This window comes from Panulirus ornatus, chromosome 47 (assembly GCF_036320965.1).
Source record: "Panulirus ornatus isolate Po-2019 chromosome 47, ASM3632096v1, whole genome shotgun sequence".
Classification (NCBI taxonomy): Eukaryota; Metazoa; Arthropoda; class Malacostraca; order Decapoda; family Palinuridae; genus Panulirus; species Panulirus ornatus.
The window spans coordinates 9,252,457-9,278,201 of record NC_092270.1 but is presented as its reverse complement, the minus strand read 5'-3'; the positions used below and the strand labels follow the sequence as shown (position 1 = coordinate 9,278,201).

Sequence of the window (25,745 nt, the reverse complement as noted above, 5' to 3'; positions counted from 1 at the left end):
TGTCGGAGGTGGAGGGAACGAGGAGAAGTGGGAGACCAAATTGGAGGTGGAAAGATGGAGTGAAAAAGATTTTGTGTGATCGGGGCCTGAATATGCAGGAGGGTGAAAGGCGGGCAAGGAATAGAGTGAATTGGATCGATGTGGTATACTGGGGTTGACGTGCTGTCAGTGGATTGAATCAGGGCATGTGAAGCGTCTGGGGTAAACCATGGAAAGCTGTGTAGGTATGTATATTTGCGTGTGTGGACGTATGTATATACATGTGTATGGGGATGGGTTGGGCCATTTCTTTCGTCTGTTTTTTTGCGCTACCTCGCAAACGCGGGAGACAGCAGCAAAAAAAAAAAAAAATATATATATATATATATATATATATATATATATATATATATATATATATATATAAACCCCACCGACATTATTCATAGAAATCTCCTTGTAGAATATGTAAAGTTAATAGATTTTTTGATATTCTGTGCAGTATCACTTCTGTTTTGCTTATCGAGCGGCGGCCATTTTGACCGATGTTATGGGATGATTACACTGTCAGCTTTTATTTGTTCAGTATCTATAACAACATACCAAAAAAACTTTATATATATATATATATATATATATATATATATATATATATATATATATATATATATATATATTTTACAAAGCTTGCGAGTTGATGGGTGCTCGTATCTTTGAAATTTGTGGTCATCTAAAAGCATGATTGTTCATTATAAATATAAGGGAAGAAATCTATAGATATGCCACTAGATTTTTCACCAATAGTTGGGGCCCCATGATTTTAAAGGCCTTTCGTCCATTGCATTTATTGCATCAACGTTTAAAAGTATCTCTGACAATGATGTGCAGGGCAACGAATCACTCTTCCCATGAAACACCTGCCTCATCTCTCCACCAGCATCGCTTTTCTAAGTTCTGCACTTGAAGCTGCAGCCTGTCCCTAAGCTGTAACATTTTCCCCCCTGTTAAATTATCAATAAAACAATTGTGTTACTATCGGCATCTGGGTAGTTTGTTATTTAGACTTGAAGATTATGAACAGCTTTAGGTATTCAAGATAATCATAAGACTATACACGTTCTCACTACATACATGGCCTTTACTTTAGCATTACAAGTTACACGTTTTTAAACTAGAATAGATAGCCCTCAACAGGGATGCCATTTTCTATGGAAGATTGGTTCGGTCGTGCGCCGCGAGATGGCTCCCTAACTCTTAGTTTCCCTTCTCTTAGTACATCTTCCTTGCCAAGTTGGTGTTGACTTGTGATGTTTACATCAGGAGAGACAACAATATAGATAGGATGGACAGCAAGGACAAGGATCATATTCTGAGTTTGAAAGGTAGGTTACGGGTCTTGGTAATATAACTGATTTAACTAAATTGTCAGCTTAGGTACGCTCATCTGTCAAGTGATTCATTAATTAGTCTCTGCCTCGCCTTGTAATGGTTAATTGATAATACACAGGTGCCGGGGGCGTGATTTAGGGCTTTGTATTATAACTTGCTTGATTAAAGCTGTGGTGCTGAGGATGATCTTTATCGGGAAATTTAGGGTTATGAGGTAGGGTAAGTACCTGGAAGGTATTTGTAGATACTGTTAAGAGCTCAAGTCACCCTCCATAGATGTCAAGATTTCTATTTCCAGTAGCCGAAATATGCCAGTAATAGAGCATGTCGCCAATTACCAAGAAGTATCAACAAACAGATGACAGAGCTGCAGTTCAAAGTGGTGCCCTTCAGTCGAGTATCCTGTGGGCGGCTGTAGCACTTCCACCCATGTTGCCTTCAGCCGTCCAGTTTGATATTAGTATATTTCTAATTTACATTTTGGCTTTTTAGAGAGACTAGGTGTTGATTTTAGATTTAGAATGAATGTCATGTAATTTGTTTTAATCTTGTCGTAGGAAATCAAACCTCTATATTCCATTCGTTTGTGGATGAGTGATAATGGATAGATGTTTAACATACGAAGTATTAATTTTTTTTATTTTAAGGACATGAAGATTTTTTATATGAACTTGGACATGACTGATGAATGGCTTTGTTTTACAGTAGTAAGTAGTGTTGTATTCTAAATGCCGTGATTTTTATAAAACGGTTAGACAGGGTCTTTTGGGTTTTTACTTTGACTTTTTATCTGTATGTGGTTTTACAAAGAAACAGGTTTAAAGTATTGGGAAAATTTTATGTTAAGGGTACAATGGAAATAATGTATGGACTCCTATAACTTAATAGAATTAATTTAGACCAGCACTGCATGATATGGAGATTTGTTGTGTATTCTACAATGATGAATAAGTGGTAGTGGAAAGGTCTCTGAATACCAGGGAAAATGTAGAATGTAGTTATTTGCAATAGGTGAAGTATACATATTAATCAACAAAACTGATGGAAACCACATCTAACCTGCCCTATCAGCCAAAACATGCATTGTAAAGACTTACCATATTTAATGTCATGGGGTGTTCAGGACCAAGTGGAATGACTCATTGCTCAGGAAGATGGATGGCATTGCTCCCAGGTGTCTTGTGTTTTCTGTTTGCATTATTTGGTGGTCAGCATGTCCCTGAAAGCATGGATGTATATCATATAGTTAATTTATTACATCGAAAATAGAAAGAAATCATGGCTGCTGGTTTTGAATGAGGTGAGGTTGAAATAGGTTCTTTTGATTTCTAAAAGGGTGTTACATACTTTTACATTGATTAGCCAGGTTATGTCCCTTTTCTTGATTGAGAATCATTAGATTTTTTTTAGATTTTTTTATTAATGTACTCTGAATTTTTCATGTGATTTTTTAACTCATTGAAATATTTTCATTATTTTCCTTATGCATGAGGAGCTCCCAAAAGAAGTGGGCATATAGTATTTGCTACTTATTCTAATAAGTTAATCCAACACAGGCTGAAAGCACTTTTATGGTGAATGTTAAATGGGTCAAGAGGATAAACTGCCGTGAAGTACAATAGGAACCTGGTCAAGAGGATATACTGTAGTGAAGTACAGTAGGAGAGAGATAGGCCATGGAAGAGATGGAAAGATCTAGTTAGAAAATTGGTTTAGGCAAGAGATGTTTCAGATGTTGAGATTAAAAAATGGATTGATTGGAGAGTTTGGTCTCAGTTGACAAATAAGCTTAATGTATAAAGTGAAGGCTAAGAGGAATTTTTACAAGTGTGGAAATCCATGCCCTCATTTTAACACTGGACTCAGGTTGAGGATGTGTATGAGTGATGATGCAGAGGCTATACATTTTTTGGTCCATTGCATTTAATTAGGAATGTAGTATAGATAATTCACTTGATTTTCAGTATCTATTGTTTGTATGTCAACAGCTATGTGCATCTTGAATTGTATTGCATCAAATATATTTTAAGTTTGTTCAGTGTTTCTACACTGAAATGGAAGGGAAGTACAAAAAATGCTATTAGTTTATAGTTTTAGCTTAAAGTTTGCATATTTTCTTATTAGTTATCTTCACCATAACTTGGTTAATTGTTTACAAATTGAATGTATCCACAGTTATGCGGCTGACTCGGCCCTCATTATTCACGGGCTTAGCTGTAGGCTGTGATGCTCGAGATTTGCCTGGTGATCACCTTAATGCTGATATTCGTGCTGATATAGCCATTCCTCAGGGACTTCCAAATACTGGGGTTGGACACATGCTCCTTTTACCTCAGAGTTTTGGGTAAGTAACCTTTGCACAAGATATGATAGCATTAGAGATATATCGGATATCCTTATCGGCATATGCAGAAAATTTGCATCATTTTTTAAATCTGTATCTGCACCCTCTTTTGTGATAAATATCCACATCCACATTTGTGATTTGATAAACATTCGTTTCCTTACCACACACAAAGAGGATGTTGTGGATACACAGAAGACCGAAAAACAAGTACTGGCACGTACTTATCACTGTGATAATGTTGCGTGGGAGCTGGTGTGTCATATAAGTCACCATGCACTGGCTACAGTGTAGAGGAGCTTGCTTCAGGGTTAGGCAATGTGTCACTCGATTGCATTACTTAAAGTGAAATGATCAAGTTTACCAAGCCTTGACTCTTTTTTTTTATGTACATTGGTATCAAGAAACAGTTAAGTGTGGAGGTACTCTGTAGAACAACCAAATAACTTAGCGCAGATTATTCACAAAAGGGAAGTGGAACTGCTTCTTTGAAAATTCATATAAAATCAATGCAGAAAGAACAGTTTGAAGAGTGAGAATCAGAAGAAAGAAAGAAGTTAGTGGAGAAACTAAAGACAGAAAAAGAAAAGCAGACATAAAGCAATGTTGAAGAATATTTTCGGTGGAAAACTTTGGGATGTTTCTAACTTTAAATCAATGAAACTGGAGAAGTGTGTAGCAGAAATTTTAGTAATGGATAATTTATCAATCATTTGTGTTGAGGACATAGAATACATGAGACTGATGGCTGAAGCTGCTCCACAATACGGGCTGAAGCAGCAAAACTTTTATTCCTCATTGATATGCAGTGACATGCATGAGTGTTTTCAGTGAAATAAAAGGATTGATTGATGTATTGAAGCTGGACATTGAGATTTCCTTCACAACTGATGTGTGGTCAGATACCTCAGCAGGTGTTTCATTGCTGAGTCTAACTGCACATGCTATCAATAAGGACTTTGAAAGAATGAACTTTGTTTCAGGTGCTGAGCCACTACAAGAACGGCACACAGGAGAGTATATTTCTAGAGTTTGATGATTTGATGAAGTGGGACATTTCTAGTATAAATGTGCACCACTACAAGAACAGCACACAAGAGAATATATTTCTAGAGAGTTTGATGATTTGATGAAGTGGGACATTTCTAGTATAAATGTGCACTGTGTTTTGTGTGATGCTGGAGCAAATATGAAAAGAGCTCTCTTCCTGTCATGTGTAAATAATTTGGACTGTGCTGTGCATGAAATACAAGCTGTTAAAACTGGAATATCATCACAGGATGAAATAGACAACATAATTCAGAAATGTCGCAGCTTTGCTACTCATTTTTTTCATCACTCAACGATGGCACAAGTTGAACTAAAAAAGATGCAGGACAGGCTGCAAGAACCCTAGTTGTGTGTTGTCCATGATACACCCACAAGGTGGAACAGCACCTTGCACATGATGAAAAGAACACTTGAAATAAAGGAGTCACTATGTTTGTATGTTGCTGCCAACTCCAAAATAAAGCAACCCAGCTTCATAGAATGATTAGTAATGTCCAAATGTGCAGAAGCTGTAGAACCTTGTGATGGTATCACAAAAAGATTGAGTGATTCAGCATCTATAGTAGGTGATGAAAGAATAGCTGTTAATAGAGTAGGAGTTAAGTTAACCACTTTCAAAAGGAAGGAGGTTGGGGAAAGTGGTTGGGATGCATGACTTGTGTGGCTGAAACTCGTCATAACAATAAGAAACCACAATCACAGAGTACTTTGAAACAAAAGTAGCTGCCATTTGGAATTGATTGATGTTCTATAATGAATAAATGATTCATAATCTGTTGAAATATTTAACAAAATATCCTGAAAACATCTGCATGCACATGGATGTCAAAGTCTGACATTTACATCCACATCCGCTGTTTTTAGAAACTGATATCCACAAAATATGTAAGGATGATATCTGCATACACATCCACATCTGTGGATCTCTTAATTCAGACATCTGATACATCTCTAGATAGCATGATTGGAATGTTGCATGTTGTGTGTTATGAATATACCTGTAATATACCATTCTATCCATGTTAGTTTTAAATTTATTTTCGTGGATTGTTTTAATTTAAAAGAAGAAAGGTGCTTGTTGATTATCTCTGACTTGTACAATGAAAATTCTTGTATTGATGTGTCATAACCATGTTGGCTCTTATTTTTTTGTAAATTGTTTTATTATGAATGAGGGAAGTGTATAGCAATTGTGATTTGTATTTAACCTATTAAAGCTACAAGACATATATACTGCTTTTCAGAAATATTTATCTGGGTGAGACATTTTCATGTTGCCTCTGCGTTCATAACGATGGGAATGAAACTATCCGAGAAGTTTCAATTAAGGTGAGATATCTTGAGTGTTTGCAAAATAACAGGATTACATATAAGATTTTCCCCTCCCTATCAAATACTGAATAGAAAATCAAGACCCTTGCTTTTACCTACCTCACCACCTCATCCATAAACTAATTAAACAGCTATGTTGGCATCACATGCCACTTTCCCATACATGTTACCTGGTACACTCAGTAAACTTGTACCTATGTAGTTTGAACACTTACCTTTTCCCCCCTTGCCTTTATACAGTGGCTCTATACATACACTCTGTCAATCCTTGGAGACCTCATTATGATCCATACTAACTTTTAAAAATCCTAATTAATCAGTCATTATCACAGTAACTCACTTCTTTAAGAAAACTTTGTGAAACAAGGATTTGTTTGTGGCATTTATGAATCTGGAAAGAGCACATGATGAGGTAGATAAAGTTGCCTTTATAGAAGGTCAAACACTATTTCCTGTGTTGGCCAGGTAGCAATAGGAATAGATTAAAAAGGGCTGCATTTGCTGACATCCATTCTATAGTTGTCATGTGCAGTAAATCAAAATCACATCCCCATATCCACAGTCAGGTCCCACTGATCATTCCATGGTTACCTCAGCTACTTCATATACCCTGGTTCACTCCATGGACAGCAATTTCTCCTCTCAATTATACCCCATCATTCCAATTTACTTAATCCAGTGACCATGTTTCTCCCTCCTGCATGATCAGGCCCAACCACAGAAAATGTCTATCTCTCCATCCCTCCACCTCCAGTATGGTCTCCTCTTTCTCCTTTTTCCCTCTTCTTGTGATGCATATACCCCCCTCTGTCAACCTCTCCTCGCTCATTCTCTCCATATGTTCATACTATTTCATGACAACCTCTTTGGCTGTCTCAACCACACCTCTTATTGCCATGCCTCTCTCATACCCAGGAAGTTCTTAAGCTTATTATTTTGTTTTATTTACTTTACAGGCTGTTTTGCAGATGAGCAACCAGCGAGTGCCATTGCTAGGTGAAGAAGAGAATGAGATGCTTCACCAATTGGAAGGGAACGGAACCATCAATGAAGTCATTCAACATGAAGTTAAAGACATTGGCACACACATGTTAGTTTGATTTATAATTGTAAGAACTAGTTGATAAACTTTATATGCTGGCAAGTCACATTTTCTTAATTAGAAAAATTTGTCTTGTTCTGTTGTTTCTGGAATTCAGCACTGGAATTTTCTGAAAGACCTACTTCCACATATCAGTTTCCTGTGTAAACCATAAGTAATTTTTTAGGGCTGTCATCAGATTAATTCTTTTCAATAAGATGTCTACAGATGGATGCAGTATTATAATTTTGATCGTGTTCATTCCCCCACAGTTCATTCCTGATTCCATGAAAGTTGGTTTATCAAGTATGATTAGGGTTATACTTAATTTATTTAGAGGTAGACATTGGATTTATAAAGATCTTAACATGTAGGTTGTCCAGGCAGGTATCTAACTACCTGTGACGAGATTTTGTCAGAATAGCAGGGCTAGCAGATAGCACTAACCACATTTTCTTTGATAGATAATATTATTTCTCTCTACTTTGATAGATAATATTATTTCTCTACTACCTTACATTGTTGTTAATCTGTGGTTCATCAGAGACTGACCTTAACCATATATCCAAGATCCAGTTTTAAGGAGAAGGGTTTGCATCCCTTCTTTGTGTGATTAGGATGCCATATAGAAAATGGATAGGTATATACAGTGTTATGGTGCATGTAAGATAGTATTGGTAACATTAGATATATTTGTAATGGGTGGGAAAAATACACAGTAGAAACATAATTCCTTGTTCTCATCATGATCACATTATTTTCTTTTCTTTTAGTTTGGTCTGTGCTGTAAGTTATTTGTCAGTTTCTGGAGATCGTCTTAGCTTTCGTAAATTTTTCAAGTTCCAAGTTATGAAGCCTCTGGATGTGAAGACTAAATTCTATAATGCTGAGGTATGAAACTCACTCCTTTTGTTTGGAATCTTACTTTAATACTTTGTGATTCTTCCATTGAGATCATCTCCCATGATAAATATGCCCTCGCTATCTATATATCTATCTATATTTGATGCCTGTTCCCTTCTGGAACTCTCTCAAGAAGGTGGCCATGGCAAGAGAGTCTCTAGAACTGGTGAACTCCAGTGCAAAAAATTGTATGTTTCTGTGTGATTTAGTCATTCGTTTAACCCCTTGGATCTCATCTCTATTTTTGGTGCATCATCCTTCCCTCTCTAGCTGAATTGCACAAACTGAGGATCCATCTATTTTGTCCTCCTAATGACAGAAATTCCATTATATATATAGCCCTTTCAGCCACATATCCATACTGTTTCCTTTCACCTTACTCTTGGTTTATCCCTTTTTCTCTATCCATTCACTGTACTCAAATGTAGTCAGTAATGCTTTCCTCTATATGGCTAAACTTCCTTAGCACTTCTTTCTTGGCATGAGCAACTACCATATGCCTTTCTGTATACTTTACCTCATTCTTATATCTGGTATCTCCAAAGATGGTGAAGTGGAGTAAGAATGGATTTTCCTCATACTCCACATCTTTGGAAAATTTATTTTATTTTTCTCCCTAATAGATATGTATGTCAGAAACATAAATCCTTTTGTACTTGCTACTAATATATTTCACTCTTTGTATTTGCCCAACTTTATTACTGTTTAATAATGATATTAGAATGCCTTTTGTTATCCTCATGTTTTCTCCTTGTTGTTATATTCATGGTAGCATGACTGTGTCTCTTCACAACAGTTTTCCATGTCATGGATGTTCAGTGAAAGATATATGCAACTTCTCAGGACCTGAGTAACAAAAACCAATTGCCTTTTTTAACATGGTCACCTAAGAATCCCACCTAAATCCAGTGTGCAATATAGAACTAGAAAAGGCTGTGCACCAAAACCAGATGGCTAATTTACTGATGCTATTAAACTTGCAATTGTTGTAGAAAGACTGCACCACCAGTTCTTTTCTTATTCCTAGTTCTCTGAGCCTTCCTTCTCCTTAAGTCATACATGCAGATTGTGAAAAAGGAAATTTGAAATGATAGTACAGATGTGACTGAAGTGGATAATTTGATGAAAAGTATGATATTCCTTGAATGGATGGCTGATCTATGAAGATTTCCAAGTCTAGTTCAGGTGAATTTAGTTGTGATTAGTTTGATATCGAGTCTGTGGTCAGCTTTGTCTTAAACTGTGGATGAATCTCAGTAATCACTGGATCCCTGTCCCCAAACTTATCTTTACAGTATCTGTAAGGATATCAAAGTATGATGCAATTTTAAGCCCTGTTCACAAATACTTTATGTTAAGCTTTGATTGGTCTAAACGTTGTTTTAAGCAACCATCATCTTTGAAAGCTTTTTCAGTGTGAGAAGTCTGAAGAAGCAGACTCAGTTTCTCAGTACATAGCTCTTAGGAGTTACCTTGATAGGATTTTAGTGGGGGTTTGATTTTAAGGATGTACCATTATGGGAGCCTTGAGATTCATGCACAGCTTGCACAGGTATCCTCTCTCAGCTTTACAAGTGTGTTAGCTGAGGATTAAGGAGAGCAGTCATGATATCTACTGTACACTTCATGTGCAGGATACTCTTGGTTATATTTGAAAATTTTCCCTACACCGCAGAGCTATGGAACACTCTAATAACTATTACTTGACATTTTTGAAAAGGCAGTTTTTTCCACTTCCACCTAACATAGTAAATACTTTTCCTTGTCTCTTTTTTTCTCTCTTTCATTAAGCTTTATACTTTGATTAAGGCCCACCCTTGATGTGGCATTTTGTCTGTGACTGGAGCTTCCAGCTTAGAAAAAAAAAAAGAATGGTTGTTATAACACTCAACTAGAACATAGGTTTCTAAATAAAAGGATATACATCTCATCATGGTGAAACTTGTACACATATACAAAGCCAGGAGTGCTATCAGGTATTTGTGATAAGATTTTTTTTAAGTGTTTCTTTTCATGAATTAATATCATTACTAAAAATTTTCATTACTACTATCAGTTATGCTGTGAGAGCATCAAAGCTTCACAAGATATTGCATAACACAATGGTAGAGGCCTAGCACAGGCCTTTTTGACCTCCCTTCATAGACTGACCAGGTTATGGAAAATGATTTAGGCTGTAAAGTAGGTAACAATGCATGGGATGCTACTACAAGCATTAATGGCTGTATATTTCACCTCAGGGCAGAGACAGGTCATTGAAGATTTTTGTCATATACTCCCCAGCCACAGTGAAGAATAAATATAATGAAGGGAAGTACACAATTTAGCCACAGTGAATGATTCAATCTATATATCTTTTTTTTTCCATACGTATTCACCATTTCCCGCATTAGCGAGGTAGCATTAAGAACAGATAGGGGAGAAAAGATACTTCTTATTTGTGTCTTAGAAGGCAACTATAAGGGAAGTAGGAGTGGAGGGTTGGAAATCCTCCCCTCCAGTTTTTACTTTTCCAAAAGAAGGGACAAATATCTATATATCTATCTCTCTTTATATATTTCTGATGCCTGTCCTAACCAATGTGTGTGGAAAGCGAACCAGGTTTATTCTGGATTACTCTGTCTGTAGAATGTGCTTCCTTTGAAGTTTAATCCAGCCTTTGATAAATCGTAAGTTGAATTTGGGATGCTTGGGTACATCATGATCATCTAGACTGATTTGCCCTATTTTTCTCCTTGAGGCATCTTGGCCAGACTTGAGGAAGATCTACATGACAGTTGGAACAGCAGAAGTGAGACTAAGTAATTTCTTTTGCATTCCTAAGTATTAGTACAAGAGTGGTCTTTTCATGTATAATGTGTTTGATTATTAATGATTTCATTGTGATGTGTTATTACATATTATCTTAACTAATCACTACCAGAAGCAGAGTGGTAATTACATTATGCAAGATTAACAATGTTGAGATGTACTTTTACATGTTTATAACACATGTTTTGTGGGATGATACCATAATCATTGGGTTACCTACATATTATTTTTGTACTTTTAATTATCCAGTGAGAATCCAAATCCTGATTTTTTTTCTTCAGATGATTGATTTCGTATAATAAGATGATTTTTTTCCTTTTTGTCTGTTTAGTGCAGTGAACTACCCAACTTTCTAAATTTTGTTTCCAAATGGGGAAGCTTGTGCAAGCTTGAATCTGAAAAGAAGAAGAGGGTCTGCTCTGAAGAATGGAATATTTTTCTCAAACATCATTTGTTTTAGTCTTTAATTCATACCTCTTTGCTAGTTCAGGTATTTTGATGTTTGTAGCTCTCTAGTACTTATGTATTAGCCACTTAATCTTGGTGCAAACCTTTTCTGACTCTAGATCATTAGTGGATTTAAGCAGGCTTTTGATTTCTACCTTTTGAGAAAATATTAACGGGAGAATGAATTAATTGGAAATTTTAAAAATTTTCTGTGGTATGTCTGTGGCCTAGGCAAACTTGCAGAAAAGAGACCAGTCTAGCTTGATTTTTCTTCCAGGAGAAACCTCCCTTGTTCTCAAGAGTATTTTGTATTCCATGACTTTATATTGAGCTACCAGACCAGTCATGCTTAATGTTAATTCCAGGAGAAAAATTCCCATGGTTGATAGAGCAATTTTATCACTGAAATCTATGTTAATGTAAATTGTTTATGCTTTTTGTAATGAATTTCACCAGCTAGTTCATGGCATTATTGTAAGTTTTGCACTAGCAGAACTAGACTGTAGTATAGCTGATAGTTAATTGTGTATATTGAGACTAACCATGCAATAGTAGTCTAACCAATTTTGGATCTAAGAATGACCTGATTTCTTTTCAAGTTGGCACACAACAAGATACAGGTGTGCTTTTTTTATTCTTCTGCATATCTAACTCCAGCATGTTTTTGCATGGTCATTTTGCTTGCTTCTGCATGATTGCCTGCTGCCCTGAACATGCTTGCAGGATTATATTGTAAGTACAGATTCTAATTCTTCACTTTCATTTTTATATTTTCATTTCAGTTAATAGTCTTAGGTAATTTAACTAAAGATTTTGATGGAAAAATTTTCAGAAAAACCAGAATCTTCATAACTCTATTGTAGATTAATTTCTTGCATGGAAATAAAATGTAATGAAATGCTGCATGCACAGTAAAAAGGTAGTTTAGAATTTAGGTTTAGTCTGTGGAAAGCCCATACCTACTTTCCATCACATTTTTTTTTTTTCAGAACTTAGAACTTCAGAACTTCAGAACTTTCAGGACTTAGTTACTGATTTATTGATAATGTATTCAAATAAAGTTTTGATGATTAATAGCCAGACTCCTCATAGTTGTACAAGGCAGTATTTGCAAACATACATCCAATGAGTTAATTCTAAAGACATGAGTATCTGGGAGAGGTATTGCCACGTAAGTCTTAGCTTTGTGAAAATGTTTATCAAGCTTTTTGTACTTCAGTAAATGTTCATTTGAGGCTACAGTTTTATTTTGAGTTAAAGGTCTGATGTAAATTGAACTTAAGAAAAGATCAAAGCAATTTGAGAATATTATGAGATTGTAGCACACATATCAGAATGGAAATTATTGTGAGAGCAAGACCTTGATTTCACACGAGAATTGTTATAAAGACTTAGAAAGGAGTCTAGTTGCATTAAAGTAGCAGCTCATATTCTAAATTCTCTTGTAGAAACCATTAATACTGTTGAGATACTATAATATGATTTCTTAAGACATAGCTCCTGTATTTCATTAAGAATAACAGTAATAGTTTCATTAGAATTATGATGCAAATTTTATTGAAGATGGAAAAAGAAACTTTGTAGGAATAAACAGATTTAAAGAGTGGGAATGTGATTTTTTAACTTGGGGTCAAGATTAATATCAATATTCTTTTGTAGCACAGAAACATTCTAACAGCATTCTGACTCTCTCTAATTTTTTCTTTGACTTGCTAGTCATGTTCTGCCTCAGTAAGGTGGCATCAGGAACAGACGACTGAGCCTGAAAGAGAATTAATTGCTATAAAGCAGACTTGGTGATATAGTAAAGCCATCTTTCATGTAATGATGGGATTACATTCCTATAAAACCTGTTGTGGCATGAAATGTCATTGTACAAGCAAATGAAAATTTTTATCATTCTATCATGCCAGTAAAATACTATACCTCTTTTCTGCTGTTTTTCTAGTTCTAGATATGATTATAGTGTCACACTCTTTTTAAACTGAATAGGAACAGTGAGAGTAGATCATGAAAAATAGATTTCTGAACAATGGACGTAGATCATGAAATATAAATTTCTATGAAAAACACTCTGGATTTCTCAGATATCTGAAATTCTGATATTTGGACTTGGTTTTACCTATACATGAATAATTCAGTTGTATTCCCAGTGTGATTCTAGTAACATTGTAGCTGTGGTAGTTATTTTAGATTATGGGAGACACAAAGTAAATCTAACTGAAAAGGCTATACATTGATGTGCATAAGTGAAATTTATAAGCCCTTCCTGTAAAATCCTGAAAATTTAGTACAGCTGAAATTAATAAGATTTCTATTACTGTGGATTTGCATATTCATCCCTTTAAATTTGTTAGTTTGGCCTTTACATTATCAAAGTATTTGCCAGTTGCATACACTTGAGATATTAAAGTGTGAAAAGAAAATGAAGTTTGTCACTGCAGATAGGCAGAGAAGGAAATGAAAAATAAAGGATCAGGATCATTGATGCTAATGTTTATTAAGGTTACATTCATCTTTTGTAAGACCATAGAATGACTTTTATAAAAGATAACAAGAACGCTGAACTGGAAAAGAAAATAGACATATGTTACAGGAATTTCCTAGGGCTCCACAACCATCTGGAGGGGGCACTGGCTGTGATGGTGTGTAATTTAAAGTGCCACTGATTTACATATGATAGATATATACTCTTCCCTTATGATAGGTATATTTCATTACAGAAAAATTTTGTGAAATTACAGAAAAAGATCATTGCATTTGAAAGAAAGTAAAGAGAATGTTTTTGGACAAGGCACTGGAAAGTAAGGGTACTAATCAAAATCTCATAATTCCACTTATCAATATATATCATTCAGAACAGAAATATTGATAAAATTTGTAAAAGATCAGGTGAGAGATCGTAGCAGCTCATGCGTTTGTAGCATGATTAAAGCAAAAAATAAAAAGATCATGCTTGGGTCCCTTAGATCCAGGACTGCATATGAGGATAAAGGGTAAGGGAACATGTGTATGCGGTTTACTGTCAGGTTCAGGGAGTAGGATGAAAATTCAGGGAGACTTGTCTGAATCTAAACAAACCAAGTGGTTGGTATGCAGTATATCCCAACTTTCCTCTCCATTTTTTCACCAGAACAAATGCTTTGTGAATGCCTTAGGGTATTAGAGGAAAAAAGTTATCAGGCATCATCTGTAGGCAATCATCATCAGCTAGGCAAATTTCTTTTTCATTGTGTAATGATAACTAACTGCCACTGTGTATATGTTAATAGTGGTGGAGGTCACTGTAATGTTTATAAAGGTACACCACCGAATTTCAGGCAACTAATTGTTCGGCACCTCCTTTAGTCTGTACAAAATTACTTGAGGGAACTTGAAATTACTGCAGCCACCAGACTAGTTTACTGGGCGGTCGCAAATGGCATTGTGTGTAGGGCGTGCTTATTTACATTCTTTACACTGTACTTGTTGGTGGTGATACTGCAATTCTGTGAGATTTTTAGCTTATTTTGCTTAAATCTAACCCTATCTATGGCTTCTAAGACATATGAGTGTGTCAGTCGTGGTGTCAAATGTAAACACCAGTCCATATCGATCAAAGATAAAGTAGAACTGTTGAAAAAAATGGGCCATGGTGTTTTGGTACATAAGCTGGTGACATCTACAGTATTGGTTCATCAGCTTTTTATGATATAAAGAAGCAAAGGAAGAAAATATTGAAGTTCTATGCTGACAGCAATTCCAAGAAGCAAATGATGATTAGAAAAACTATGAAAGATGGTAAGAGTACTGAGTATGATCGAGTGATGATGGAATGGTTCAACAGCGTCTGAGTGATGGAGTGGACTTGTCAGATAGCATGATAATGGACTAGGCTAAGTTGTTCCATAAAGAACATAAATTATAGCATGAGCATGACTGTAGTGAAGGATGGCTTCAAAGATTCAAGAAGCGTCATGGCATTTCCATGAATAAAGTGTGCAGAGAAAAGCGGTCTGGAAACCATGAAGGAGCTGCCAAGTATGTGGAGGAATTTGTGAAACTCGTAGCTGATAAGCACCTCAGTCCTGAGCAGGTGTATAATGCAGATGAAACTGCAGTATTTTAGCAATGCACATCTGGAAATACACTAAAAACAGAAGACAAAGAAGAACCCCACAGGATTCAAACTAACGTACTATTGTACAAGTACCTGTATTTCATTTATTTTTTTTATTTACATTTGATATTTGTTTGATTTGAATTTTTAGCTGTCCATGGTATACTTCAGACACATAGGAGAAGTATAATTAGTGAGTTGGAGGTGTGTTGATGAATTATTATTACGTGACCACGGTTGGTACAGCAAAATGATTAATCCGGCGAGGCTTTGGAACCAAGAGTGCCAAAAAGTCGGTGGTGTACCTGTATATATATGTTAAGAAATTTTCATCTTATATTAATCCTAATTGATTTAACCCTTAGAAACAAGGACAGGACCTTGAAGCATGTGCATTCATAGTGTATTCTTCTTGCCTTGCAACTCTTCTCAGATTTAAAATCCACATTTATCACTTTGAAATCTGCCAGTATCAGAGCAATGAGAGTATGATCTATCTTACTTTCACAAGAATTTTAATGTTCAAGACAGTTTCTATTGTAATTTTAGATATTTAAAGATATGATGGCTAGTAAATTTCCCTATACCATGATGTGAAAAAAGTAGTCAAATGTCTGGTAGATGAATTGATGAATATTGTAGACTAATACTGTATCAAATATTGCTGTGATTTTGAAGTACCAAAAAGATGAACTTGTTTCCTTACATTTCAAGTATTATGTAGACGAGCTACATGTGCATTTTTTTTATATACAGTGTACTTTCTTCACTAGTCAGACGAGGTGTACCTGGAGGCAGGGGTCCAGAACATCACATCAGGGCCACTGTGTTTAGAGAAGGTGGAACTAGAACCTTCACCATACTTTTCAGGTATTTTTAAGTTCCATAAGTTCTCAAGAATTCCCTAATTATAACTCTTAGTTTATTGAGGTATATGAAATTAAAGTGTGCATTAGTGGTAAGTTATTAAATTAGTATGAAGACCTTGTTTGTGTTACGTTGACTTAGGTTTACTACTTAAAAGTTTTACTACAGGTTTTCTTGCTAATGTTTCAATACAAAACTTAATTGAACATTAGAAGACCTTTTTACACCATATTATTATAAAAACATCCAAAATTCAAATGCCTGTACAGTTATGATGGTGCTATAGTCTGTGCTAATGCTCCATCAACATTCTCTGAATGTGAATTGAGGTAGTAGAGCCTCATCCTTTTCTCATTTATTCATGCTGTTTCAGTTGTTCTTCCCTTAATAATGGCATTTAAGAAGCAGCCTAGTTTTGTTGTATGTGAATTGGTACATAGAGGAAACGCGTCATGCTTACCATTATGCAGAAAGTTCAGAATGCAAAAATTTGTTAAGGGTGAGTCATTGTATAAACTGAGGGAGTGTTACAGTGTTGATAACATTATTATATATGATATCATGAGGCAGAATACATTGCTGTTTAAAGTTTTATGCTGAGAACGATATGAAAAATAGCATTGGTACGTGCAGAACATTGCATTATATTTGCATTTCAGAATTACTTTCAGGGCATGATATTTTCATATAATAAGCACCAGTTGTGACCAAGAAACACACAGTAGCCATGCACATGACAGTATTTTGATGGGTTTTTCAACATAAACCTGCAAAAACTAGCATTCAATTAAAGACTTCCATTTCTTAGGGAATCTTTATATGAAGACACTTGCATGTAAAAGTTGAAAGTTAAGAGGCATTCAGTCCCTTATTTAGACATTATTTTTCATTCTTGTTATCCCTATTATTTTTCATACTTGTTCTCCCGATCACATTAGCAAGGTAGCACTAGGAACAGGTGAAGAATGGCCTCATTTGCTCACATCCACTCTCTCTCTCTGTCATATATAGAGGATGTGAGCAAACGAGGACATTATTCATCTGTTCTGGGTACTACCTCACTTAGGAAATGACAAACAAGTATGAAAAAAATTTTTTGGACTGATTCCCCGTAACCTTTAACTCTGAAATGCTGGAAGTCTTTATATGAAGCTAAGTCTGCATCTAAGAAACTGGTGTCCTGTTTAGATGTTGAAACTTCTTTCTTGTATGGAGTGCTGCTCTCAGGTTTGGGGTGGTTCTATCTCTGCATGCTTACTTGACAGAGTTGAGTTGAAAGCAATCCAACTTATAAAGTGTACCAGGCTAACTTCCAAACCTGACCCTCTTGCCCTTTTACTTTGGTTTTTGCTTCCAAGAGCTGGCTGCTTGTGTGCCCAAACCATTAGCTAGACCATTAGCTGCTATATTACATGATTATTGTGTGGCCATTACCAACTCAAGGGTTGGCCGTTTTGGCACCTGCTTCTTTCCCTACAAAGCTTTGGAACTCTCGACCTTTTCATGTTTTTCCAATAACTATGACCTGGCACATTTTAAAAGACTGTTCTTTCACTTCCTCCAAAATATGTAAATACTTTCCTTTGTCTTTTCTTTTCCCGCTTCATAATTCTCTACATTTCAATGAAGGCCCAGCCTTTATGTGGACTTTTTTCTGTGAGTAGGGCCTTCAATGTAGAAAATGAAAAATGAAGAATGCTGGGGGTTCCAGCCTATTGCAAGCCTCTGGTATGAGGAAACCCAGTATACTGTACAAATCTGCATAATTTCAAAATTATTATTTATACCATCACTTTAGTGTCAATAGACCAGACTGTTTTTTACATAACACCTTTACACTGGCACTGAAGTCAATGACAATTACATCTATGCATTTACATAAGTATGTACATAGACAAGCACACATGCATATGGACATACGGAAGGGTTCTCCATACATGCAGATGCACTAAGACTTTATTATTTGTTTCAGTTATCTCCATGAATAAGATTTCACAGGATTCAAATACACTGGTGTTTGGAAGGATGAATGTAGTTAACCCTCATGACACTAGACAGTACCTGTATTGCCTAAAACCAAAACCAGAAGCTCGAAGTAACCCAGCAGCTCTTCGTCAGGCTACAGCAATTGGAAAGCTTGACATTGTGTGGCGAACAAACATGGGTGATCGTGGTCGACTTCAGACCAGCCAGTTACAAAGAATGGTTAGGCTGTTGTTTTTTGCTTGTTTTGGTGTCAAAGGATATTGTTTTATGAAAAGGTATGAATTTGAATTCTTTTTTCTTTTTTAACACTAATCATAATTTCATATTGAATAATGTGTTATGAGGAATTTTTATATGTTGTAGGCACCCCAATATGGAGATGTAAGAGTGACAGTTGAAAGAATCCCTAATGTGGTGCGTTTGGAAGAGCAGTTTGAAGTTGGCTTATCTATCACAAATATATGGTAAGACATGCAGTTATTCTGAGTGTATGTTGTTGCAAATATTCAACCAAAATTTATTTACTAGAAACAAACAAATATATTAAGGGATTGATGAAATTTATTGAAAAAGTTTAGAAAGTAGGGAGTTATGGGAAAAAAATCAGTTTTCACTCTTGGGTGTAACAATGATTATTTCATTAAATCACTTTACAAGGAAATTTAGGGAATAAGAAATAGAAGTTTCTACATATAGTCCTTCCATTCATTCCTATGTGCTGTAATGACTACTGCATCCATCCAGTCTTGGAGAACTTTCAGTTAATTCATGCTCTCTTCTAGAGAAAAACACTTGTCTTTGACATGTTCCCTCCTTGGATACAATATCTGATGACTTGGTGTGTGGATATTGACCAGACCTGTGCAGTTACTTAAAATTACATTCACTTAAATGATATTTGGATGGCTAGGGACAAAGATCAAGTTTGCAAGTTCATTGAATTATCATGGTACTATATGTTGTTTCACACAGTATGTCATGGATATTGACCAAACTTATACCACAAATACAATATGCAGATTCCTCCACCTGATTTGTTTTTGAAGATCGAGTTCATATGTAATTTTACACTGCTAACTGCTTGTGCCCACAATATGAAAGACTTGGTGAATTGTTACTGGCCAGACTTGCACCTCAGATAGTACATAAAAAGTTTTTAATGTGATGAAGGTGAAGGCATGGGAGTTGATGGTCAAGGGTCTAGTTCAAAGGAGATAATTATTAGAGGTATATAATCATATGAATGGCATGTAAGTGTCTAACAAGCGTTTACGTTTTTCTGTTTGCTGTTTACTCTTTATTCATGTGTTATTTATTAGAGATGTAGATCATATTGATAATTCGGTAAACTGGTTTATAGAAATACAGACATCTTTTGTTGTTTTATCAATTTTAATGTCAGCATTCTTTAAGAGTTTGGTCTCAAGTTAAATGCCTGAAAGTTGGAGGTGGTAGTTGTATAAATGAGGGAGGAAAAACAGATATCGTTGCAGAAGAAAAATCCCTCATGCTTTTGTAGGCTTTCACATATTTAGGAGTTTGTTTTGAGCAAGAGGCTGTAAAGGAGGCTATTGTAGATGACAAAATACAACTACCCAAGATACATTAGCATTTATTCCCTTTCATGGAAGTTCTGTATGTTCCAAGAAAAGATAAGATCGTTGCTTGGCAAAAGTATTAGTTGAAATGATTTAACCATGTATGAGTAATGGAAGAAAATAGATACCATGCAAAATGGTACTACTAGCAGCCTGGCAAAAGACTGGTTGGACAGTGTAAAAATGAAGTTGGTTGAGAATATAAATGAAGCACTGACATAAAGAGGAACTTCCTGTGTTGTAGATGATAAAATCTATATGGATAAGAATAAATGAAAAGCTCTTTGCTCCAAGTGGCTGTAGGCATATTGGGCATGTTGATGATTAAGAGGGTAATTTAGTAGGCATTCCTTTTTTTAATCCTTATTCTGACTTAATCCCATCAGAAGTATATAGGACTTTAGGTTTTACAGAATAAATGTTTTGTATTATTGCCATGCATACCTTTCATTCCATATTCGCTTAATGAAAATTGGGCCTAATATTCCATAGAACTCCAGGAAGTGATACAACATAGTATTTTGATATTTATTGTCCTATCCCAAATAATGCAGGAATAAAAGCTGTGTAATTGTCACAATCTATGCACAGTCAACATCCACACTGTCATCCTTTGCTAAGGGTTTATGTATATTCATTTATCATTCATTTGCATTGGTTTCTCGATGCTGTATTTGAAATGGAAACAGTCGAGGATCAATTATGTGACAGAGGGTTGTAGCATTTATAATAATTGTGAAGTTTGGATGAATTTTTGCAGTCATGTTATATGAATGGTTCTTTATCATAAGATTGGATACTAATGTATGTTGGCAATAGGCTTAGAATACAGGATATTGTTTTAACTGTGTTTTTAAGATAATTGCCTGCCTTGCATTTGTTAATTTGAGGTAGAACAGCCCTGCCTGTAAGATTTAGTATAAAATGTTGTTCCTCTACAGTGAACGTACCTTAGAACTACACCTTGATTTCCTGGAAGGTGGTGGTGGTACAGAATGGAGTGGTGTTAGCAGTCACAGTCTTCCATCACTTCAGCCTGGACAGTCTACAAACCTTTCTCTGTCTTTAGTACCATTGCAGACTGGGTTACAGGTTTGTGTTTATTTTTTAATGAACCCACTTATGTGAAGACCTGTTATGATTGTAGATTCAGTTATTCAGATATAATCTCTTAACATCATTTATGTGGGAGTAGGTATTTGTAAGGGTGGAATGTAAGGACAGGGTTCAGTGGAAACTCTTTTTCCAAAGATAATGGTCATCCGAGATATAGATAAGTATGTAAAGAGTTGGTGATTAGCTGTAGAAGTGAAAGTGTGTACTGACTCTATGAAGGATGGGCCAATTAAAGTGATTCAATCCTAGTGGGGTTTTAGGCTAGTGCATGGATAGTAGTTACAGTGGAGTTCTTCGTAATTCATATCTGTTAAAAATAGGAATTATGGTCACTATTTGAATTGCAGTACAGCTCAGCTTTTGTTTATTCATATTAGTAAAGGTAGTTCCAGTTAGAACAGGCATCAGAGAATTAGATAGTTTTGATAGATGATTTTTTTTCAGACCATCGCTGGAGTACGTCTGACTGACACCTTCCTCAAACGAACCTACAATTATGAAAATTTGGCACAAGTCTTTATAACAAATGAAAAATCTCAAGAGAAGGAGGCATTCTTCTCAGCATGGGTTAATGGAACTGTTCCAAATTAGTTTTTTAATGCCGTTGTATGTATTGTTGTACATATTGTATATTACCAATATATGTTTTCTAGTATTTAAGTTCTCAGAATGACTTTTGTTATTGCTTTAGGAAGAATTTTCGTTTCATGAGAGCATGAAATGTATACTTGTAATGCACCAACATCATATTTGAATTTTGTTGACTGGAGATTTTTGCATGGAATTTTTTATAGATATCTAAAGATGTGTCAAAATTAGTTCTTGATGATTTTTGATTTGTATACATAATAGCAGGGTAGCAAATCCATTTCAAGGAGTTGGGTATCCATGTGCCAGAGTCCTGTTTTCCAGCCAGTGGGGTATGAGCTGAAGTCCTCAGTTCTTTTAATATATCTGTTAATAACAATTATGTATATATCCTTTTACATAAGGTGGATCGAATGCATGCAGCCTTTCAGTAAACCTTCAGACACCCAGAACTTATTTTCCATGTACTGAATTGAAACATGGGCTTCCACATTAATACAGGCTTCTCTTTATTTTTCCAATTGCACTCCAAAGATGATACCATTGCACACATTCAGAAAGCATTCCACTTTCATTATCTGCAAATGCAGTAGCCTTAATCAGCTCACTTCTGTGTCTCTCTCATATCAGTTGTTTGTCTTTTATCCTTGTACCTTCATCTGTACTCTCTTGTATCTTGACCAGCCTGTCATTTGCCATGCATTTTGCATAGTGGTACCATCATAAAAAATTCATCCATACTTTTTTGACATTTTGGTCCCATCTATTATACCACTTCCAGGAAAATAGGAATTTTTTTATCTAAAAAACTTTCCAGGGTGTTTATTTTTCCTCTGTTTCAATGAAATTTTAACCAAAAGAAAGCTCAGAATCTATTCTTTTCATTGTCATAAATTATAGTAAAATATATGAAAGACATATTTCTATCTTTATCCCATTGACTGCTACTCAAAGCAAACACCTGAGTCACTTATCTTCTACACTCCTGAAACCACATTGTTCTAACCTGATCTGATACTCTGTGCATGCCTTCACCACTCCTCCACACAACTCGCAAGGTGCACCCAACTTGTACCTTTGTAATTTGAATACTCGCTCCTGTCTCTCCTGCCATTATACAATGGCATCACACAGACATTCCAGCAATTCTGAGGCATCTCACCATGATCTATATACACACTGAAAATCCCTAATAACCAATCAACAACACAACCACCTCCTTTCTTAGGAAATTTAAATACAATGCCATCCATGTAAGTGCTTTGCCACATTTGATTGCATGCAAGGCTTTCACCATCTTTTATCTCACCAAACCACCTGACACACCTCCCCAACCCAAACATCCTACATCTGCCAGCTTATCATGAAACGCATTCCTCTCTCTCTTCATCTACCCTTCACCACATCTCTGCCTGTTACGACCCCCATTTGTCCCTTTTATCACTGTTCCCATTTGTTCTCTTGTCTTTCTCACAGTTCTAACCTCCTTTTAAAACATTTTCTTATTTTTCCTGAAGTTTGTTGATAATTACTCACCCTAACTCATCAGTCCACTTTTTCAGCCGATGCACATTTCATTTGACCTTCTGCTGCTTTCTCTTGTACATCTTCCACTCATTTGCATGCCTTCTTCCTGTAAGTAACATCCATACATGTCTATATTCTCTGTCACTAGCAGTTTAATGTCATCATCCCACCACTTACTACCCTTTCTCACACACCCAATCACCAACCCCCTGCTCACGACACGATCCTCTCGCACATGCCAGCACTGCTTTCATAAATGCCTCTCATTCCTCGCCAACTCACCTCGCTTCATTTGCTCTCACCTTTTGTCACTCTACACTAAATCTCTCTTGTTATTGCACCACACAAGCCTCTTTTCCAAGCTCACACATTTTTACTTCTGACATTCTGTCCACATACATATAACCTATCCTTGTCACACACAACACTTAACAAAACTTAGTTCACACAGTTCATTCTTTGTAACTCTAGATTTCCTTTAGTGAACACTGTTCATTAGCCCTGCCTTTTGGCAAAATGGTAGAAGCAGTAGGAACATATGGGCAGGAGCATTAGGTAGAAGTAGTGTAGGATGGAGCATTGTGTCATAGTAGGAATATTATGAAGGGGCCTTTGCAAACACTACACTAGAATTGCCCCTCCCAGTGGCATGTTAAGGTTGAGGCATGAAAGGCTAAGAATCAATAATGGATTTGACTATCTGTGGAGACTATTGCTGTGGCCACTCCCTTGGGGGAGTCCCAGGAGGGAACAGGTCTGAGTGAGATATACATTTATTTTCACCACCCCCTTCTCTCCTACATCATTTCCTCTTCTCCAAATGCCTCTGCAAATTACCCTCCGGACATTCCACCACCTGGCCATCAGTATATTCACTTCTTACATTCTTTCTTTTGCATACCCATGAATTGGTATGTAATACAATAATGCCCTTTTTCATCATAAAGCTCCACCAAGCTGTTTACCATTTCCATTCACATCAATGAATTCCCCATGCCCCCTAGATATACTCTCAACTGCCACATATTACCCACTTTTGCATTCATATTACACGTCATCAACACCTGATCTCTTGCATCAAAACTGATGACACATTTACTCAGCTGCTCCTCAAACATTGGCCTTGCCCTGTCTTGTCATCCTTCCCATGGTCAGGTGCATAACCACAAATAAATAATCACCGTTCATGATGCTAATAATTTTAATGGTATACTTACTTAGTTATTATGATTACCCCAGGATCAGTTTCTATGGAAGAGTTGGTGTTACCCAGGGCCACTCTCTGAAGGCTCCTGCAGCCCAAGGCAAGGCTACTTTCAGTAGCTGGGGAAATTTTGATTCCTTTGGAATGAGTTCTTCAGTGAGACTGTACTTCCAATGATAAGTTTTGCCAAAGGTAACTTTTCATTCATGGTGTAACCTCTTACAGGTAGAGCCTTGTAACATAATGATATATTGTATACTGTATATAGAAAACTTATTGTTCAAGTAGAGGGTCTAACGCCTACACTCATCTGGTCAGACGGTTCAGGGTAGAGGATCATGCTTCTACACTCATCTGTACTGGCTGATCAGGAAGAGGATCAGACTAATACACTCATCCTTACAGACTGCTCAGGTAGAGGATCAAACCACTATGTATAGAGGACAGATTGCTCAGGTAGAGGGTCAAACTACCACACTCCTTTGGACAGACTGTTCAAGTAGGGGATCAAACTTTTACACTCATCTTTACAGACTAGCCAGGTAGAGGATCACACTACTACACTCATCTCTGCAGACTGTCTATGTACAGGATCAAGCTACAGCACTTATCTGGACAGACTATTCATGTAGAGGATCAGATATCACTCTTCGGTATAAACTGTTCAGGTTGAGGATTAAACTACTATCCTCTCTAAATTGACTTTAGGTAAAGGATCAAGCTTCTTTGCCTGTCTTACAGACTGTTCAGGTAGAGGATCAAGCTAAAACTCTTGTCTGGACAGACTCCTCAGGTAGAAGATGCACCCATTTGGTTTAGAGAAGTTTCCCAGATTGGTTTGGAAAGAATAAACTTCTTGATAAAATGTATGTATTTAGGGTACACAGTTAAGATTGCTTGGGTCAGTATACAAATAAATGATATCAAGCAAACAGATCCATTCTGTACTTATCATTTTGTTTACGTTTCCCATCAATTTATGGGTAGAATGATACCATTTACAGTAATTTGTCAGAGTATAGCAAGCCATCTAAATTTTCAAGTATTTATCTTAAATTTCCTAGTAGTGTTGATACTGGTCAGTAATTCAAGCATGCCAGGTGACTAGTTTATACCACCATCAGTTAGGGAAGCCCTAATATTACTGGCCTTAAGGAAAATCCTTATACTACTACCTATAAGGAAAGCCCTGATACTACCAGCCATTAGGATAGCCCTAATACTGTAAGCCATCAGGGAAGTCTTTATACTGCTAGCTATTAGGACAGCATGTATGCAAGTGTACTATTAGCCATTAGGAGAGCCCTAAAGCAACTATACATCCTCTGATTACCATACTAGCAGCCATTAGGGAAGCCCTAATACTGACTGCCTGTAGAGAAGCCTTAGAGCAACTGTATACCCCCTGGTTACTTAGGGAAGCC

The 25,745-nt window shown here is 36.2% G+C and overlaps 1 protein-coding gene across 3 annotated transcripts; it reads left to right on the top strand.

Moving 5' to 3' along the window:
* The first annotated feature begins 1,206 nt into the window (after positions 1-1,206).
* On the top strand, positions 1,207-22,489 carry LOC139763531 (trafficking protein particle complex subunit 13). Of its 3 annotated transcripts, none has more exons than XM_071689710.1 (11): positions 1,215-1,361; positions 3,544-3,712; positions 6,007-6,091; positions 7,051-7,184; positions 7,949-8,066; positions 11,936-11,956; positions 16,209-16,305; positions 18,275-18,507; positions 18,652-18,752; positions 20,828-20,978; positions 21,447-22,489. In XM_071689710.1, exons 1-11 carry the CDS (start codon positions 1,322-1,324, stop codon positions 21,591-21,593), a joined length of 1,296 nt encoding a protein of 431 aa, XP_071545811.1. In that variant the 5' UTR covers positions 1,215-1,321; the 3' UTR covers positions 21,594-22,489. The 3 variants fall into 3 exon arrangements, with proteins under 3 accessions (XP_071545812.1, XP_071545811.1, XP_071545810.1); XM_071689709.1 differs by lacking the exon at positions 11,936-11,956 and adding an exon at positions 10,819-10,869; XM_071689711.1 differs by lacking the exon at positions 11,936-11,956 and having other exon boundaries at positions 1,207-1,361.
* The last annotated feature ends 3,256 nt before the right edge of the window (positions 22,490-25,745 follow it).